Raw genomic sequence first — 21,151 nt, 5'->3', positions numbered from 1 at the left:
TTCTGACAGCTGCTGGCTGCAGCAGCACAAGCACGTATAACGAGGTGAGGAGCTGTTATTTATAATTATTCTATATATAACGTGCACAAAGTGCTGTGCCTGTTTGTTTTAAACGCGGTTATAAACCGTATTTTTGGTCAGATAAAAGCGAACGCAGTCGCAGGTTGGTTTAGGCACTCTATAGGCTATAGTCGCATATCTATGATAATGATATTGATATGTAAGATTAAACAGTTCGTTATCATATATTTTTTTAACATTTGAAGGGATCCTATATCCTAAACTCTGAGAGTTACAGACCTGTATAAAGATATTGCCCTGGCATGATCGCAGGCACGCAGCAACTTAGTTTTCTTCTGTAAACTTGTACTGCTCATAGTGTTTGTTGACGATCTATTTAAGTGTGTCTCGACTCTCGATGAATTAATTGAATAGCACACACACATAGGACCACAATGGAAACAATTATTAAGCCCTCAGGGTTTTTTGTGTTATCCCTTTTGGAGCATAGGACTATAACTGTAGCCCATATTGCAAACTGTAAATTACTCAATCAATCAATCAATCAATCAACCATGCATGTTTGAAAATACCCTATAGTGGAAGAAATTCTTAAAGGACCACTTCAACACTTTTCAACTTATCTTCATATAATTGGTCCTCATTAATGTTCATGATAAAACAGCACCATTGTTTTCCCCTACTCAGTCTGTGTCTCATAGGAGGGCTGTGGGGCGGTGGGCAGTTCAGAAACCAGTCTGTGTCTCATAGGAGGGCTGTGGGCAGTTCAGAAACCAGTCTGTGTCTCATAGGAGGGCTGTGGGCAGTTCAGAAACCCGTCTGTGTCTCATAGGAGGGCTGTGGGCAGTTCAGAAACCAGTCTGTGTCTCACAGGAGGGCTGTGGGCAGTTCAGAAACCAGTCTGTGTCTCACAGGAGGGCTGTGGGCAGTTCAGAAACCAGTCTGTGTCTCATAGGAGGGCTGTGGGCAGTTCAGAAACCAGTCTGTGTCTCATAGGAGGGCTGTGGGCAGTTCAGAAACCAGTCTGTGTCTCACAGGAGGGCTGTGGGCAGTTCAGAAACCAGTCTGTGTCTCATAGGAGGGCTGTGGGCAGTTCAGAAACCCGTCTGTGTCTCATAGGAGGGCTGTGGGCAGTTTAGAAACCTGTCTGTCTCTCATAGGAGGGCTGTGGGCAGTTCAGAAACCAGTCTGTGTCTCATAGGAGGGCTGTGGGCAGTTCAGAAACCCGTCTGTGTCTCATAGGAGGGCTGTGGGCAGTTCAGCAACCAGTCTGTGTCTCATAGGAGGGCTGTGGGCAGTTCAGAAACCCGACATCACATATTATGTATATGATCAAATATACGATAAGTAATAGCTTTCTATTTCATTATACATCAATGAATCGACATGGCAATTATTTATTTTATATGATAGACTAAATCAATTAGTGTAATTAGCCCCTTAACCCATGTACTACATTGTATACAAAGATAGCAACACAAAGAAACGCCGATCTTAAGCTCACAACACAGTTAATCGCGAGGCATCGTGAGCTTTGTAGATCAGTTTTTTTATATATAATTGTCTGATGCAAAAATTGGTAACATTTATGATGGAAGTGGATGTTATTGCAGGCCTAATACTAAGCAGACAAAGTTATCTGTGCACCTCACTGTAAAAATGAGACACTAGTTCATCTGTGTGTGTGTGTGTGTGTGTGTGTGTGTGTGTGTGTGTGTGTGTGTGTGTGTGTGTGTGTGTGTGTGTGTGTGTGTGTGTGTGTGTGTGTGTGTGTGTGTGTGTGTGCCCAGAGTGAGAGAGCGCAACAGCTGCATGTATAGTGTAAAGTGATATCTATCTATACTATAGAGCAGACAGACAGACAGACAGACAGACAGACAGACATGTATCTGTATCGTAAAGTGATATCTAGAAAGCAGACAGACAGGTCCAGACCCCCCCCCCCACACACACACACACACACACACACACACACACAAGGTGCTAGAGACTGGGAGGGACCGCCATCAGATTTGAGTTGTCAGAATAGCTACACGTCAGCCGATTTCACGACGTTTTAGAAAACGACCACATCAAAGGTTTTTTAGAAACTATGGCAGACATCAGGTCAGAAAGGTCAGGTCAGAAAGGTCATGAAGGTCATGGTCAGAAAGGTCAGGTCATCCCCTGGTATTAGAAACATGGGGCTGTATTTTGCGTGTCTTAAGTACCAGGTCTTATTACATAACTCAAGACCTGGAGGCGTGATCAATGCCATTTGGCTATTCTGAGTGGCCAAAGAGCATTGACCACGCCTCCAGGTCTTAAGTTAAGTAATAAGACCTGGTACGTAAGACACGCAAAATACAGCCCATGGACTCTATCACCATATTCCAAACCCACCTCAAAACCCACCTGTTTATAGGCAGGCATATGGCTGACCTTTGTTGTCTTCTGCTGCAAGCTGTGCCTTAGTTTGGTATTGCTTTTAACTGTGTTTTTGTATTAACTGTTTTTAACTTGTATACGGCGACCTTGGGTCCTTGGGTACTGAAAGGCGCCTTATAAATAAAATGTATTATTATTATTATTATTATCATCAGGTCAGACAGGTCAGGTCATCAGGTCAGAAAGGTCAGGTCATCAGGTCAGAAGGTCAGGTCATCAGGTCAGAAGGTCAGGTCAGGTAGACCTGCTGTACAGTACAGCAGTGGTTTTCAACCCTTTTCATATCAAGGCCCATTAATTATTTGTCATTTGAGCCACGGAACCACCATTTGATGACATTTAGCCTCTCAGACCCAAAAATAAATAATATTGTTTTTGTCTTTGAATGAGATTTTGTCCACAATTCCATGCTGTATTGATGTTGGTACCAAAGTCATATGATTTGCCACACACGTTACCGCAGTGAAATTTGTTCTCCGCATTTGACCCATCTCTTGGAGCGGTGAGCCGCAGCCAAGGAGCGGTGAGCTGCAGCCGTGCCGCGCTCGGGAATCATTTGATTAGTAGATTTGACCCCCCCCAATCCAAGTTAACCCTTTGATGCTCAGTGCCAAGCAAGGGTCTTTGGTATGACCCGGCCGGGGATCGAACCCCCGACCTCCCAGTTTCAGGGCGGACACTCTAACCACAAGGCCACTGTCTGGAGGGACCATTAGGAGAGATAACAATCTTGATCAAAATAACAATTCTTCTACAATATACATTCTAATTGCCAGGTGGACTCACAGGTCCATTAATTAATTTCATGCTCTTTACCATTTTGGTCTACAAGCTCATAGCGCTTAGAGCTTGTAGATCTGCTATTTTAGAAAAATCGTGAAAATGTGTCGCAAATCTTATATATTCTTTCAGAGCGAACGTTTTTAACTCATATCTTTGCTTCTGGGAGGCTCCCTGGAACAACATATTTTCAGATGGGGATCGGCGGCCAATTACATATATTTTTGGGGGTCCTTGACATGAAAAGGTTTGAGAACCACTGACATATTATAGAAAAATGGGTTTTTCAGAAAACTGTCAGAATTTAGAAGGAATTTGTAGAATCGGCCTAAATGGTCTAAATGGGTTAAGAGTTAAAGATCTAACACAGGTCCATTTGGTTACCAACTCTCCGTCATTTAGCTGGGGACCACCTGGAACCCCCTCAAGGACCACTGGTGGTTCCCGGACCACTGGTTGAGAACCACTGCAGTACAGTACAGTCTGTGTACTGCTTCCATGCAGAAACATCATTTTGGCAGACAGCAGGCTGGGACTCAGCCATAGTACACACAACTCTCTCTCTGTGCGTGCATGCGTGCGTGCGTGCGTGCGTGCGTGCGTGTGTGTGAGCGTGTGCGTGTGCGTGTCGGCGTGCATAAAGAGTAAAGACCCACGTAAAGTATAAGTGTGTTCCCAAACTTTTTCATGTCAAGGACCCCCAAATTGAGACCAATTAGCTCTGCGGACCCCCATTTGAAAATATTTGCCAGGGACCCCCCATAAGAGAAGATTATCACGGCTCTAGCAGCGATTCTCAACCCGTTTAATTTCAAGGACATGCGTTAGTCTACGGACCCCCATTTAATGGCATTTCTATCTCTGGGACCCCCAAATTATATTGTAAAATCAATGTTGATTTAACTCTTGAGAGTGTACAAATGGAACCAAAATGAACACGTTAGGGTCCATTTGGTTCCATTTGTACACTCTCAGAGTTACAGACCCAACAGGGTCCATTTGGTTCCATTTGTACACTCTCAGAGTTACAGACCCAACAGGGTCCATTTGGTTCCATTTGTACACTCTCAGAGTTACAGACCCAACAGGGTCCATTTGGTTCCAAACTATAATTTAGCTGGGGACCCCCTGGAACTCCCTCAAGGACCCCTGGGGGTCCCCAGACCCCACTTTGGGAACCCCTGTGTTAGTGCGTGCACATTTGGAGACATACAGTATACATGTGCCTCTGTATGTATATGCGTTGCGCATGTGTCCGTGTGTGTGTGTGTGTGTGTGTGTGTGTGTGTGTGTGTGTGTGTGTGTGTGTGTGTGTGTGTGAGTGTGCACAGTATGCGATTGCACTCGCCAAAGTTTGCCGGTATATGCTTGAGTGCATATACTGTCCACTGTATGTGCACGTGTGGGTGTGCATGACTCATGAGTATGTGTGTGTGTGTGTGTGTGTGTGTGTGTGTGTGTGTGTGTGTGTGTGTGTGTGTGTGTGTGTGTGTATGTATGTATGTATGTGTGTGTGTGTGTGTGTGTGTGTGTGTTCGGTTCACAGGCGTGTGTGTGTGTTCGCGCAAGTGTGTGTGACTGTGTGTGTGTGCATGTACAGTGTGTGTGTGTGTGTGTGTGTGCGTGCGTGCAGTTACAGGGTATACAGTGAGGGCATTGTAAAGCTCAGGAAGGCTTTTTGGAGGCGTGTGAAAATGTTGTAAAGATGTCACCTTGCAGCTGTAACTGATGGACTGCCCCGTGCATGTGCGTGCGTGCGTGCGTGCGTGCGTGCGTGCGTGCGTGCGTGCGTGCGTGCGTGCGCAAAGCTACAGGCCAGACATCATGACACATACAGCACGAGGCCAGTCTTATAAAAAAGCAGTGAAAACCGTGTATGTGTGTGTGTGTGTGTGTGTGTGTGTGTGTGTGTGTGTGTCCGCCGACCCCCATCTGAAAATATGTTGTTCCATGCCCCCCCCCCCCCCAGAAGTAAAGATTTGAGTTAAAAACGTTATTATATTTAACTTTAAGATTTGCACCACATTTTCACGATGTGCCGCGCTACGAGCTTGTATATCTGCTATTTTTCAAGTATGGTATAAAAAGTATGCTCAAAACACCAAAAGGGGTTCCCACCTTGAATGGGTGTTTGTTGTTGTTCTAAGACACTATAGCCTATACCCTATAGCTGTCTGACTGTCACTCATCCTGGTTTCAGCATCCCAACGCTATGCATTGTGGGGGTTTTGCCTGGAGCCCAGTCTGCAGTGATGCAGACATGTTATGGAAAGGATGCATAGTTTGCATCGGGGGCATAAGGCCACGAGGAAAGGATGCATCAGGGGCATAAGGCCATGAGGAAAGGATGCGGCAGGGGCTTAAGGCCATGAGAGAGTCAACCCTGAGCCCTTTATGAACATAATTAATATGCATCAAAGTCTCTCTCTCTCTCTCTCTCTCCCCGCCTGCCTGTCTGTATGTCTGTCACTGTCTCTCTCTGTACTGTGTGTGTGTGTGTGTGTGTGTGTGTGTGTGTGTGTGTGTGTGTGTCTGTGTGTGTGTGTGTGTCAAAGAGAGAGAGAGAGCGAGAGAACGCTTTACAGACACATTAAAATACACACAGGCTTGCAAGTTCTACCATTTTCTACATGAACACATTGGATCCCTAGGACGGGTATACTCGTCCTATAAATGCATGATGCTGGATACTCATGACGAGTAGGCTCGTCTTAAGGCGTTTGATATCGCTATAAGATTGCCTCGCTGCGTTTCAGTTTTGGAACCGCTCCGGTTGCTAGGGCCCCCGCCCGCACCGTTTCTGTACACATTCACATTTAATTAGCTTCTGTTTTAGACGCGGCCTTTTGCACGCTCGTTTCTCTGAAATATAATGCGCTGTCCGTGGTTTTGAACAAATCACAGATGCTCGGAGGTCTTTTCTGATTGTCCGGTGAGCGCGATTGGAACATTGGCGTTTTCTAGAGCAAGGATGGCCTCATTTTAGCTTGCTATATCATTAAACCTACTAATTTAGCATCAAAGATGGAACCCAAAAGCGCCATAGTGGTATTGCTTCTCATCACGTGGCACCCAACCACCACCTCTTCCCGAAAAGCATAATGTTATACTTTAGCTATTGAAAAATAGCAGATCTACAAGCTCGTAAGCGCGGCTGCTAAAAATAGTGAAAATGTGGCGCAAATCTTTGAATATATATTATTTTAGAGCGAACATTTTTAACTAAAATCTTTTGCTTCGGAGGTTTCCCTGGAACTACTATTTTCAGATGGGGTCGGCGGCCAAATACAGATAATTCTGGAGGTCCTTGACATGAAAAAGGTTGAGCACCACTGACACAGAAACTGTCAGGATTTAGAAGACATTTGTAGAATTGACTTCAGGTCTAAATGGGATTAAACACCTCAGCCGATTTTCGACAAGCTCAAGATGTGCCATTTATTTATTTATTAATATTGTACATTTGAAAACTTAAAATGAGACATTCTGCACAATGACAAACTTTTACTTTTGGACGGTACTTTAAGTCCATTTTGATGCCAAAGACTATTACTGTATTGCAGTATTGATACTTTTATACTTAAGTAAAACCACTTAATAGTTGATGTAAAGATGCAGATTATTATTCATGGCTTGGACAGAATATAAAGCAGTTCCTCATCAGAGTAGAACAGGAAAAAGCCCTGGATGGAGTCTACACAAGAATGCTACGAATGGCACTAGGTGTCACATGGACGGACCGCATCAGAAATGTGGACCTCTATGGGGACCTACAGTACCACGACCCGGGTACGGACAAAGACCTCTATGGGGACCTAGCCTACGTACCACGACCCGGGTCACGGACACAGTCAGAGAGAGAAGGATGAGGCTGCTTGGCAGGGCACTGCGTCAGGCACACAGAACTTTAGGCAAGTGTAGGCAAGTTTAGGCAAGTTTAGGCAAGCTTTTACAGTCTATGGTTGGCTCCCTATGGGAGCCAACCATAGACTGTAAAAAATATGGACAAAGCATTACCCGGGTCTAACATGGACGTAAAATGAAGCCTGTAATTCCTTGCACTGTAAGTCGCCATATTTCTGGAGGGCAGCGATCCAGGAATCCCCCAGTTGGTGTTGGCTATAGACCTCACGCTCTCGCAGCAACTATAACTATAACTTCATCAGAGTGAACTGTTATTTACTGACACGGATCTTCTGAACTTGTTGGCACCGGAAATATAATAATAGTGTAGTGAATTGTGTCCGAATAATCAGTGGTTCCCAAAGTGGGTTCCTAGGGGTCCTTGAGGGAGTTCCAGGGGGTCATAGTTAGGAACTGGACCCTGGATAAGGTCCCTGCATTGCATACATTTTCAAATGGGGGGGGTCCACATGCAGGCTGCGAAAGGCAGGCACACACGACAATGAAATAATTCATTCATACCCTTTGCAGGAACAACATTAATATTATAATTGCCTAATGGGGGTGGCTCTGTCAGTGGACAACCATGCACGCATGCAGTCAAATGTACACATACTGTAGAGACCCCTGTCTTGAAACGCACATATAAATTATAGCCCCCTTCAAATGCACTATAATGGACCGGACACATGATACAGTGCTGTATGACGACCTCATGTACAAAGGGCTGAGAAGCCCCGAGGGCACAATGCAAGCTATAAGGGCCTGAAGAATCGCACAGTCCAGGCGAGTGGATTTATATTCAAACTCAACGTTTGGAAGTCAAAGTATCAGCATGTTGGGAATTCCCCCCAATGAATCTGAACATTTAGAGACGTACAGATATACACTCAGCTTTGGCCCAGTAGGGTAGTAGACCTTAATCTGAACATTTAGAGACGTACAGATATACACTCAGCGTTGGCCCAGTAGGGTAGTAGACCTTAATCTGAACATTTAGAGACGTACAGATATACACTCAGCTTTGGCCCAGTAGGGTAGTAGACCTTAATCTGAACATTTAGAGACGTACAGATGTACACTCAGCTTTGGCCCAGTAGGGTAGTAGACCTTAATCTGAACATTTAGAGACATACAGATATACACACTACCCAGTAGGGTAGTAGACCTTAATCTGAACATTTAGAGACGTACAGATATACACTCAGCTTTGGCCCAGTAGGGTAGTAGACCTTAATCTGAACATTTAGAGACGTACAGATATACACTCAGCTTTGGCCCAGTAGGGTAGTAGACCTTAATCTGAACATTTAGAGACGTACAGATGTACACTCAGCTTTGGCCCAGTAGGGTAGTAGACCTTAATCTGAACATTTAGAGACGTACAGATGTACACTCAGCTTTGGCCCAGTAGGGTAGTAGACCTTAATCTGAACATTTAGAGACGTACAGATGTACACTCAGCTTTGGCCCAGTAGGGTAGTAGACCTTAATCTGAACATTTAGAGACGTACAGATATACACTCAGCTTTGGCCCAGTAGGGTAGTAGACCTCAATCTGAACATTTAGAGACGTACAGATATACACTCAGCTTTGGTCCAGTAGGGTAGTAGACCTTAATCTGAACATTTAGAGACGTACAGATATACACTCAGCTTTGGCCCAGTAGGGTAGTAGACCTTAATCTGAACATTTAGAGACGTACAGATGTACACTCAGCTTTGGCCCAGTAGGGTAGTAGACCTTAATCTGAACATTTAGAGACGTACAGATGTACACTCAGCTTTGGCCCAGTAGGGTAGTAGACCTTAATCTGAACATTTAGAGACGTACAGATGTACACTCAGCTTTGGCCCAGTAGGGTAGTAGACCTTAATCTGAACATTTAGAGACGTACAGATATACACTCAGCTTTGGCCCAGTAGGGTAGTAGACCTTAATCTGAACATTTAGAGACGTACAGATATACACTCAGCTTTGGCCCAGTAGGGTAGTAGACCTTAATCTGAACATTTAGAGACGTACAGATATACACTCAGCTTTGGCCCAGTAGGGTAGTAGACCTCAATCTGAACATTTAGAGACGTACAGATATACACTCAGCTTTGGCCCAGTAGGGTAGTAGACCTTAATCTGAACATTTAGAGACGTACAGATATACACTCAGCTTTGGCCCAGTAGGGTAGTAGACCTTAATCTGAACATTTAGAGACGTACAGATATACACTCAGCTTTGGTCCAGTAGGGTAGTAGACCTCAATCTAAACATTTAGAGACGTACAGATATACACTCAGCTTTGGCCCAGTAGGGTAGTAGACCTTAATCTGAACATTTAGAGACGTACAGATATACACTCAGCTTTGGCCCAGTAGGGTAGTAGACCTTAATCTGAACATTTAGAGACGTACAGATATACACTCAGCTTTGGCCCAGTAGGGTAGTAGACCTTAATCTGAACATTTAGAGACGTACAGATATACACTCAGCTTTGGTCCAGTAGGGTAGTAGACCTTAATCTGAACATTTAGAGACGTACAGATATACACTCAGCTTTGGCCCAGTAGGGTAGTAGACCTTAATCTGAACATTTAGAGACGTACAGATGTACACTCAGCTTCGGCCCAGTAGGGTAGTAGACCTTCAACATTGGCCAGTAAGTAATCTAGTAAGAGAGTGACACGCTTTGATCTCGCAGCAAAGTATATGGGCTATATAGTTCCAAACATTGCTCCTATATAGCTGGAACTATCCCATTGAGATAGAATGAGCACTTCCACATTGCATTGTTACAATGCGAGTCAACGGCAGTGCATGTCATTACTCTCTTTAGATTAACTCTGAATGGGTCCTGATGCACGCCGTTGAGTCTGTGCTCCTGTGTGTGTGCTCCAAGCTGCAGCAACACTGCCCCCTGTGGGAAGACGTGTGCCACGCGTGTGTGTGTGTGTGTGTCCCTCCAGTCCAGGACGAGGCAGGATGACAAAACGTGTTTGTTTCTCATTCCTTGACTTTATTGTGAGGATGTGACCCTTTGTTTTTTCCTCTGTCTCCACAGGAGGAGCGACCGTCGTCGTCGTCCCCGTCTCCCCCCACGCATCCTGAGTGTGCGTGTGTGTGTGTTTGGAGTCCGTGCACGTTCATGTGTTTGTGAGCGTGTTGCCGTGCTACACGTGCATGTCTGCGTGTGCGTCCAGGATGGCTCGGTGGGAGCAGGGCCGGTGGACTCCTCTCTGACACCATCGTGTCCCTGACGTCTCCACGAGACCCTCGGACGTTTCCTGACTGACGGACGGACGGGACAAACTGCCCTACATCTGTGGAGGACCATCACCCTCCTCCTCCTCCTCCCGGGTGTGGCCGAGCCCGAATCCACCCCTCCCGAGGGCCCTGGAGCTAGCTGCACCAAAACAAAAGCCTCCATGCGCGCACGCAAAGTGTGCAGTCAAGAACGACAGCACTATCACCACTGCTCCCGTAGAGTTATATAAGGCTGCTCCCATAGAGGCTGCTCCCATAGAGTTATATAAGGCTGCTCCCATAGAGTTATAAGGCTGCTCCCATAGAGTTATAAGGCTGCTCCCATAGAGTTATAAGGCTGCTCCCATAGAGTTATAAGGCTGCTCCCCGACGCTGTATCTGCTATTTTCGAGTCTCCTCCCACTGAGTGGTTAAGACACTGTTGGACGACCAGAAACACTATAGCTGGGGTTCCTGTGTGTTGCGTTACATTTAAATAAGTGACCTATGAATACGGTTCTCGACGGAAGCAACAGCTGTACACCCATTTGAAAATAGCACACACACAGGGCCCTGCAGGCAGCGAGCGGGCCCTGGAGCTCATAAGCTCCCACTAAGTTCCATTGTTAACCCCCGGGCCCCTGCCGGGCCACCCCCCCCCACAGCGCCTCACCATGGCCAGCCTAGTGCTCAACGAGACGGGCATGGAGGACTGTGGCATCGACGACTCCTTCAAGTACAACCTGTACTCGGTGGTGTACAGCGTGGTGTTCGTGCTGGGCCTGGTCACCAACGTGGCCGCGCTGTTCGTCTTCTGCTTCCGCATGAAGATGCAGAACGAGACCACCATGTTCATGACCAACCTGGCCATGTCGGACCTGGTGTTCGTGTTCACGCTGCCCTTCAAGGTACGTTAACCCATTCTGACCTGAGATCAGATTCATACACCAAAATGGGTGCCCGGTCAGAATGAGTTAAAGGTATATTCAGTGATTTCACTCAAAAAACCTTAGGTTTCGTTTTTGGCTGTGGGACCCAGCCTTTCGTCCAATCAGGATAGAGAGTCAAAAACGAAACCTACGTTTTTTTGACCCCCAGGGGTTAACTGGGGACAGGGAGGAACTCCTTATATGGCCAGCACACTCTATAGTAGGGAGGATTATCACAACAAAACAAAAAAATAAGTGATATTTGAATTAAGTGAAATCACTGAATATACCTTTAAATAAAACATGGTGTTCGTGTTCACGCTGCCCTTCAAGGTAAAGACGTAGACATTTTTAAAATGTCTTTTTTCTGAAAAACCCTCATGTTTCTACATCAGTGGTTCTCAATATTTCATGTCAAGGACCCCAAAAATTATATTATGTAATATGGCGCCGACACCCATCTGAAAATATGTTGTTCCAGGGACCTCCCAGAAGCAAAGATTTGAGTTAAAAATTGAAACACTGACATTTAAGGCACATTTCACGATTTTTCAAAAATAGCAGACCTACAAGCTCGTAGCGCTATGAGCTTGTAGATCTGCTATTTTTCAATAGCTAAATTATAATATAATGTTTAAAACACCAAAAGGGGTTCCCGCCCAAAATGGGTTAAGTAAAACATGGTGTTCGTGTTCACCTTGACCTTTAAGGTACGTTAACTCCATTTAGACCTGAGGACGATTCTACAAATTGTCTTCTAAATCATGACAGTTTTTTCTGAAAAAACCTCATGTTTTTATGTCAGTCGTTCTCAAACATTTTCATGTCAAGGACCCCCAAAAATATTATGTAATTGGCTGCTGAAAATATGTGATTCGTGCAGTGACCACCCAGAAGAAAAGATTTGAGTTAAAAACATTCGCTCTGAAAGAAAATATTCAAAGACTTGCGCCACATTTTCACGATCTTTCAGAAATAGCATAACTACAGTGCCGCGCTATGAGGTTGTAGATCTGCTATTTTTAAATAGCTAAAGTATAACACAATGCTTAAAACACCAAAAGGGGTTCCCGTACAGAATAGGTCAAATAAAACATGGTGTTCGTGTTCACCCTGCCCTTCGAGGTACGTTGTTAAAACATGGTGTTCGTGTATCGTTCGTGTATCACACATCAATTTATATTTTACACTCTCAAGACTTAAATTGTTGTTAAACATCTGCATTACTTCATTTACAAGACGTGTACGCAATTAAAGAACGTAGAATAATTGTTATTTTGATCAACATTTTGCCTGTTATCTCAATACAGCATGGAATTGTGGACAAAATCTTAACCAACGCGAACAACATATTCTTTAGTTTTGGGTCTGAGAGGCTAAATCTTATCAAATGGTGGTCCGTGGCTCAGATGCTGAATAAGGACTTTAATTATATGGAAAACGTTTGAAAACCACTGCTTTAATGAAGTATTCAATCGATCAATATATAGCCTATACTCTTTTTCCAAGTGTCTGTTTTCACTACTGAATGAGTACAAAGCCATGTAAGTAAGTAGCCTTGCCGAGCCATGAGGCCCATAGGGGCAGGAGCCTATCTCCTGTTTCTGTAGCGTGAGGCAGCTTGATGTACAAGTACACCCCCTGGACATGACGCTAGTATGTCGCAGGGACTTATACCCCCAATCCAACCCTTGATGCTGAGTGTCAAGCAAGGAGGCACTGGGTCCCATTTTTAGAGTCTTTGGTATGACCCGACAAAGCCATGGGCGGTCACATTATTATTGCATCATCAAGTAGTACTTTGAGACCGATCCGATACCGATATGGCATTTTTATGGCCGATACGGCCAATTCCGATACCGACTATATGGTGCATCTCGATTCATAAGTCTATGGTGTCCACGTCGATTCATAACTCTATGGTGTCTACAACGTGCAGGTGTTCTACAACGTGAACCGCCACTGGCCGTTCGGCGACGGCCTGTGCAAGGTGTCGGGCACGGCCTTCATCACCAACATCTACGGCAGCATCTTCTTCCTCACCTGCATCAGCGTGGACCGCTTCCTGGCCATCGTCTACCCGTTCCGCTCGCGCTCCGTGCGCACGCGGCGCAACGCGGCGCTGGTGTGCGCCGCCGTGTGGCTCACCATCCTGGGCGGAGGCATCTCCGTCACCTTCTTCTCCACCATCAACCGGGCCAACCGCGCCACCGCCTGCTTCGAGGGCTTCTCCAAGAGCACCTGGAAGAACTACCTGTCCAAGATCACCATCTTCATCGAGGTAGGTTTTATGGAACTATAGCTGTCCAAGATCACCATCTTCATCGAGGTAGGTTTTATGGAACTATAGCTGTCCAAGATCACCATCCTCATCGAGGTAGGCCTAATGGAACTATAGCTGTCCAAGATCACCATCTTCATCGAGGTAGGCTTTATGGAACTAGCTGTCCAAGATCATCATCTTTATCGAGGTAGGCTTTATGGAACTAGCTGTCCAAGATCACCATCTTTATCGAGGTAGGCCTTATGGAACTAGCTCAGAAACCGTCTTCCAGTGACATCACCATTAGGCAGATTTAAACAATATATTTTTTTACAAAAATGTTTATATTTTCATTATTGTGAGAACTATGGTTTCCATTTTCGCATTGCAACTTTTCAGGACTAGAAAGCCTGCAGTTCCTATTAGCTTGTATTCCCCATCGATGATGTCACTTGAAGACGGTTTCTGAACTGCCCACAGCCCTCCTATGAGACACAGACCGAGTAGAAAAGATTTGCGCCATTTTTTCATGATTATTAGTGAGGACCTATTATACAAGTAAGACGCGCAAACGCGTGAAGCGAACGCAGCTCGTGTGTGTGTGGTTGTGTGTGTGTGTGTGTGTGCTACAGCTGCGCCCTGTGTGTGTGTGTGTGTGTGTGTGTGTGTGTGTGTGTGTGTGTGTGTGTGTGTGCTACAGCTGCGCCCTCTGGTGGCGGGCCGGTGGTGTAACAGCGTGACACACACACACACACACACACACACACACACACACACACACAGACATTCAGCCCTTGCTGTCATAGTAAGTGGCTCACTGCGTTCGCAATAATAATAATAATAATATCTCAAACTTATATAGCGCTTTTCTGAGTACCCAAAGACGCTTTACATGGGGGGTATTTACAGATGAAGATAGGTTGAAAAGTGGTGAAGTGGTCCTTTAAGGAGCACTGAAAATAGCCGATCTACAAAGCTCGCAACGTTGGAAGTTGTGTTAAATGAACATTCATGTTGACTTTCACATAGATCGTGGGCTTCCTGCTCCCCCTGCTGGCCAACCTGGTGTGTTCGTCGCTGGTGCTGCGGACGCTGCGGCGGCCGGCCACGGTGGGCGGCTGCTCCGACAGCAAGCGGCGCGTGCTCCGGATGATCCTGGTGCACCTGGCCATCTTCGTGGTGTGCTTCGTGCCGTACAACTCCATCCTGTTCCTGTACGCGCTGGTGCGCACGCAGGCGCTGGCCAACTGCTCCGTGGAGCGCTTCGTGCGCACGCTCTACCCCATCACGCTGTGTCTGGCCAGGTAGACAAACGACTACAAATGTCTTCTCTTAAATCCTGTTTTATGAAATATACCTCATGTTTCTGTATCAGTGGTGCTCAATATTTCATGTCAAGGAACCCCACAAATTATATGTAAAATTGGCCACCGAGGCCCCCCACCCCCATCTGAAAATATGTTGTTCCAGGGGACCCCCTCCCCAGAAGCAAATATTTGAGTTAAAAACGTTTGCTCTGAAAGAATATATATATTCAAAGATTTTCACGAACACTGCTTCTGCTTCTGCTGATGTTGTTTCATCCTTCCAGCCTCAACTGCTGCCTGGACCCGGTGGTCTACTACTTCACCTCCGAGAGCTTCCAGAAGAGCCTGACCACGGGGGGGTCAGGGGGCGCTAAGGGGTCCGGCGGCAGCCGCCCGGAGAGCCACCCGACGCGGAGCGACGCCGACTCCCTGCCGGACCACCCGTCCGGCACCCTGACCAGGGACACACACGCCCCCTCCTCCTCCTCCTCCTCCTGTCCCCGCCTGATGTCCAGCAGGGACACACACGCCCCCTCCTCCTCCTCTCCTCGCCTGATGTCCTGCAACCTCCTGACCAGAGACACACACGCCCCCTCCTCCTCCTCACCCCCCCTGATGTCCAGCAACGGCAAGGAGACCCCGCCACCACACTCGGAAACCCAGTTCTGAGCACCGCATGCGGGGTTTGAAGGCGTCTCAACTTAATGGCTCCTTACTTTTTTTTTTTTATCCTCGTTTCCCCGTTCTCGGCTCGTGCGTCCTTTGCTCTCCGTCTCGGTCCCTCCTGGCGAGGACGTGCAGCGCGCGGAGGAAGACGAGGCGAGGAGGACAGAGGAAGGACACAAAGAAAAAATGTTTGTTTTAGAGAAAACGGGACGCGGGTTCCTCCGAAGAGTCACGTTTAGCTGTGTCCATTTCAGCACAGCTCATGACCATGTTTAGACCACGCCAACGGCGTCAACTCCGCAGGTGCGCAGGAGCCAAAGCACCCGCTGGCAAAATAATAAGCCAATATCAATATGCAGTATATGCACCCACTGAAATTAAGACTGACTTTCCCTTCCCCCTGGTCATGTTGTCATGCACGTAGTCACATATCTTTACGGGGGGTGGGGGGGGCGCTTGGGCCAAGATAGGTGTTGGGCCACCCAACTTGGGCATTCAAATGCTAATAAGGTGGCTTTTGTTCTGCTGCCAGGTAGCTGTAACTGTAAATAAAGTACCAACCGGAAAAAAAACTCATTTTTTCCACCGCTGGGGGGGAAGCCTGCAGTTCCTATTAGCTTGTATTCCCCATCAATGATGTCACTTGAAGACGGTTTCTGAACTCCTCTGTGATGCCTCCTGGTCCTAATTCCTACCTAGCTGCCTTAATTATTGGAGCAGCGAATGAGAAACTTGACACACGTGGCGGACGGACTCCTCCTACTTCCTGGTTTCGGGAGTGAGGACAGAGGAGCTATTGGACAGAACAGGACAAGGGCACGAGACGCAAACCAACGAGGACACACTGAGGAGACAGACAGACAGACAGACAGACAGACAGACAGACAGACAGACAGACAGACAGACAGACAGACAGACAGACAGACAGACAGACAGACAGACAGACAGACAGACAGACAGACAGAATCAGAGCCATGTAAGGAGAGATGCGTCACTCCCGTTCACTTCATCGGGCCAGTCTTCTACAGCGCCTTCTATTCGCGACTAGTGACAACAGTTATGGAATGCACTGGAGTCTATGAGCATGTGACTGAATGAATGCACTGGAGTCTATGAGCGTGTGACTGAATGAATGCACTGGAGTCTATGAGCGTGTGACTGAATGAATGCACTGGAGTCTATGAGCGTGTGACTGAATGAATGCACAGGAGTCTATGAGCGTGTGAATGAATGCACTGGAGTCTATGAGCATGTGACTGAATGAATGCACTGGAGTCTATGAGCGTGTGACTGAATGAATGCACTGGAGTCTATGAGCGTGTGACTGAATGAATGCACTGGAGTCTATGAGCGTGTGACTGAATGAATGCACAGGAGTCTATGAGCGTGTGAATGAATGCACTGGAGTCTATGAGCGTGCGACTGAATGAATGCACTGGAGTCTATGAGCGTGTGACTGAATGAATGCACTGGAGTCTATGAGCGTGTGCATGAATTAATGCACAGGAGTCTATGAGCGTGTGAATGAATGCACTGGAGTCTATGAGCGTGTGAATGAATGAATGCACAGGAGTCTATGAGCGTGTGAATGAATGCACTGGAGCGTTTGTCACTATTTGGAGTTGACCAGCAGTGCACTGTTCCTGACTCCTCGTTGGTGCAACTCTCCAATGGAAGGCTCTAGCAGGAATGACATTGACAAGGTTTCTGTCATTGAACTTTCACAATATTGAACTGTCTGACAGACAGACAGACAGACAGACAGACGGCAGGACTAATGACATTGAACTTGACCTCCAGAATGAAAAGGATCAAGTGGTTGGATTGGTTGGGTGGGTGAACTACCGGGACAAAGACATAACTGAGCAGATTAGTTAAGTCCTGAGGTACAGCCGAGGATTTACAAGATTATCACACACTCACGCGCACACACATCAATTTTAACCACGAATGCAGCATTTACCATTACATGGTGAAATAAATGCAAATGCCCCTCCTTTCCTTTCCTTCCCATGACATCAGGCACGTCGCCGGCTATTTTGTTGAAACCTGAAATGCCATTGACGATGAATGGAGAATTTACGTCACCTGAAGACGAGCAAATCGGCTATTTTGTCAGATTCCCATTGACAATGAATGGAGAATTTTCGTCACACTCATGTGTGTCTGATTTGTGTCACAATCGACATATTATGTCATGTGTGTTGTACGATGATAAGAGCGCCCCTCACTTCACACGGGTGTGACTTTGCTCCTACGCATAATGTTTGCCCTATATATACGCATCATCACCCGTGTCCCACATTGATGACATCAACAATGTGATTGTTGTCGCTGATTGGACCGCTATGCTGTTCAGCTGTTCTCTGTCTGGCTGTGTCCCACATTGATGACATCAACATTGTGGCTGTGATGTGTGTCATCATCTGTGTGAGCTGCACTGTTAAATGTGACTAAATTTGACTGAAGGACTGCCATTGGATCTGTTTGAATTTGCGTTTTCTTTTTTCATGTCATATGAAAGCAGGGAATCATAGCTTCAAATTGACATATTGGTTATTCAGTTTGACAAGTTTTGGAGATATGGCATAGATATAGAGCACCGAAGTCTGACGTCACTTTCAGTAGAGGGCGCCAATACACAGGTTCATGTATTTTTTTTATTTGCATTGTAATCTCCATAGGGCGATTTTAGGTCGCTTCATATAAGAACTGTGTTAATAAACAGAGAAAACAGGCTTGAAAGGATCACTTCTGTGGTCTCTAACATTATTACACCTATAGCTACATGTTTAAGCATTTATTTCATATTTACATGTCGAATTCAGCTCTGAAACCTATTTCAGACATTCTCTAGTATGTGAAGAGTCTGCCTGTGCTATTAACTCATTTTTTAAGAAAAATAAATGTTTTTCCTCCTCTGGTGAAAAGCTGGATTTTGCGCGATGGCAGGCTCTCAGTCAAATCTGGTCACAAATGTTTCACCACCATGGCCTGTTGAGTGTGTCTATTACAGTCTATTACATAATGGATGTAAAGATGAGTCTATTAAATAATGGTTGTGAGGCTGCATGCTCTCCTCTGCTGTTCATTGCTGCTGCTGGTGTCAACTAGGGGTGTAACGATATAGTAACTGCATCGAAAAATACATTTTAATTCCATGAATCGAATCATGTATCGTATCGTATCGTTTTGCAATGCAAATATCGGTATCGAGTCGTTTTGCTATGCAAATAATCAATTGTATCAAAACTACATTTTTGTGCATGGTATTTAGCAATTTGTAGAAGATGAAAGAAAATGAGGGGATTCATTACTCAATTTAAAATAATGTCAATGTATTTTAAATAGTTACTGTATAGTTTTAAAATCATTGAATCGTATCGGATCGCCATAATGAACAAATATCGTCCATGCATCGTATCGTCAACCATGTGTCCTGATACTGTACGTATCTTATCGCTGTTAAAATGTATCGTTACACCCCTATTGTCAACACATCGTTACGTATTTTCTTTCTGCCTGACATTTAGATCATGTCATTTTGACTCAAAGGTTTTCAGGAATATTATTATAACCACATCACCTGGGCGGGGGGGGGGGGGGGGGGTCTATTAGACTCAGTAATGTTAACTCCATAGACACATACAAAACACCTGGGGGTCTATTAGAGTAATGTTAACTCCATAGACACATACAAAACACCTGGGGGTCTAATTAGAGTAACGTTAACTCCATAGACACATACAAAACACCTGGGGGTCTAATTAGAGTAATGTTAACTCCATAGACGCATACAAAACACCTGGGGGTCTAATTAGAGTAACGTTAACTCCATAGACACATACACAACACCTGGGGGTCTAATTAGAGTAACGTTAACTCCATAGACACATACACAACACCTGGGGGTCTAATTAGAGTAACGTTAACTCCATAGACACATACAAAACACCTGGGGGTCTAATTAGAGTAACGTTAACTCCATAGACACATACAGAACACCTGGGGGTCTAATTAGAGTAATGTTAACTCCATAGACACATACAAAACACCTGGGGGTCTAATTAGAGTAACGTTAACTCCATAGACACATACAAAACACCTGAGGGTCTATTAGAGTAACGTTAACTCCATAGACACATACAAAACAGAAAAAGTACAACTACGGCTTTTTTAAAAAATAAGAAATTAAGGCATTTGTATCACTGGCCCGAAGTGGGCAAGTGGAAGGTGCATTCTGCTGGCCGGACGGTCTAAACAACGTTGTTTCCGGGCCAGCGGTCCATTTATAACGTCTGTACCTGTTAAAGGAGAATTCCATGCTAGAAGGCTTTCTTACCTTTATGTGTAGTTGTTACGTCCCCACTCCCCACCAAAGAGGTCCAGGTGTTATTTTGTGCGAAGGCGCATTATTGGCTATTTCCCCTAATATAAGCCCTCAGTGAATTGAATGGGGCATTGGGGAGTTGTGCTAATTTGCTTGTTTCCATCGCTCAGATTCTTTTTTTGTATGCATCCTCTCTTCATAATGTAAATAGTATCCCAAGCGGCACACTTATTTCGATGGAAATAAGCGAATTAGCACAAAAACCCAACCCCCATTGAGGGCTTATAATTATGCCGGGGAAATAGCCTGCAATAAATGCACTTTTGCCCAAAATAACACCTGGACCTCTTTGGTGGGGACGTAAAAACAACTACAAATAAAGACCAAGAAAGCCTTCCAGCATGGAATTCTTCTTTAAAGCCCGTCTAAGACATCAAGCAAAAGGAAAGTCTTTATGCACATGGAACAGGAACGGAACAGGAACCGGAACCGCGGGTTTGAAGTGGTTCTGTTCTTGGTTTCCAGCGAGCAGTGTGAGTGTGAACTCCTTCCCAGAGGAGAGGACGGAGGTTGTGCTCTGAGCGGCGCGCATGCAGGCCTTCTGACCGCTGAGCCGCTTGGATCAGAGGCTCAGCGCTTAGTGTGAGCCGCAGCAGCAATGGACCATTGTTTACCTCTGAATACCAGCGCTCTGGGTTAATCTGGCCTCGCACACGCACACACACACACACACACACACACACACACACACACACACACACACAAACACACAAACACACAAACACACACACACACACTCATCTGCTGCTGCTCAAAGTCTCACACACACACACACACACACACAAACACATTCATTTGCTGCTGCTCAAAGTCTCTCTCACACACACACACACACACACTTATACAATGCTTAATGTCTTTAACATTAGTCAGAAAATCCACGGTTATACAGTACATATTTCATAATGATTTGTGTCATATAGTGCGTGTGCATGTGTGTGTGTGTGTGTGTGCTATACGTGACTTCCTAAAGCATAATTCACATTTTGCTGTACCGTGTCACTCTGCTAAAGCAGCAGCTTTTCGGTCTAAAAAAAGATTATGTAACTAAAAAAAAAAAAGATTCCGAATATTTTCGTTTTGACGTAAATGAAAATGCGCTATAGGACGAGTGTACACGTCCCACAAATTAAACAATTAAATTGTTTGTTTTAAGCCAAACAATATCACTTCACACTATACCTAATATCACACTATACCTCTAATAGGACATTAAATGGACGTTT

The 21,151-nt window shown here is 45.4% G+C and overlaps 1 protein-coding gene across 1 annotated transcript; it reads left to right on the top strand.

Annotated features, from left to right (window-relative positions):
- The first annotated feature begins 10,690 nt into the window (after window positions 1-10,690).
- Window positions 10,691-15,945, top strand: lpar4 (lysophosphatidic acid receptor 4). Its single transcript, XM_083785714.1, has 4 exons — window positions 10,691-11,278; window positions 13,239-13,580; window positions 14,592-14,866; window positions 15,154-15,945. Exons 1-4 carry the CDS (start codon window positions 11,045-11,047, stop codon window positions 15,536-15,538), a joined length of 1,236 nt encoding a protein of 411 aa, XP_083641840.1. The 5' UTR covers window positions 10,691-11,044; the 3' UTR covers window positions 15,539-15,945.
- The last annotated feature ends 5,206 nt before the right edge of the window (window positions 15,946-21,151 follow it).

The sequence above is a fragment of the Protomyctophum parallelum genome, assembly GCF_964188405.1.
Source record: "Protomyctophum parallelum genome assembly, chromosome: 16".
Classification (NCBI taxonomy): domain Eukaryota; kingdom Metazoa; phylum Chordata; class Actinopteri; order Myctophiformes; family Myctophidae; genus Protomyctophum; species Protomyctophum parallelum.
This window is presented reverse-complemented; position numbering and strand designations above follow the sequence as displayed.

What these genes read in the sequence shown, in the direction of transcription:
- lpar4 (XM_083785714.1), top strand. Translation starts at nt 11,045, where the DNA reads ATGGCCAGCCTAGTGCTCAACGAGACGGGCATGGAGGACTGTGGCATC. An exon ending in TGTTCACGCTGCCCTTCAAG is followed by an intron (nt 11,279 to 13,238) that starts GTACGTTAACCC and finishes TACAACGTGCAG; the next exon opens with GTGTTCTACAACGTGAACCG. An exon ending in ATCACGCTGTGTCTGGCCAG is followed by an intron (nt 14,867 to 15,153) that starts GTAGACAAACGA and finishes TCATCCTTCCAG; the next exon opens with CCTCAACTGCTGCCTGGACC.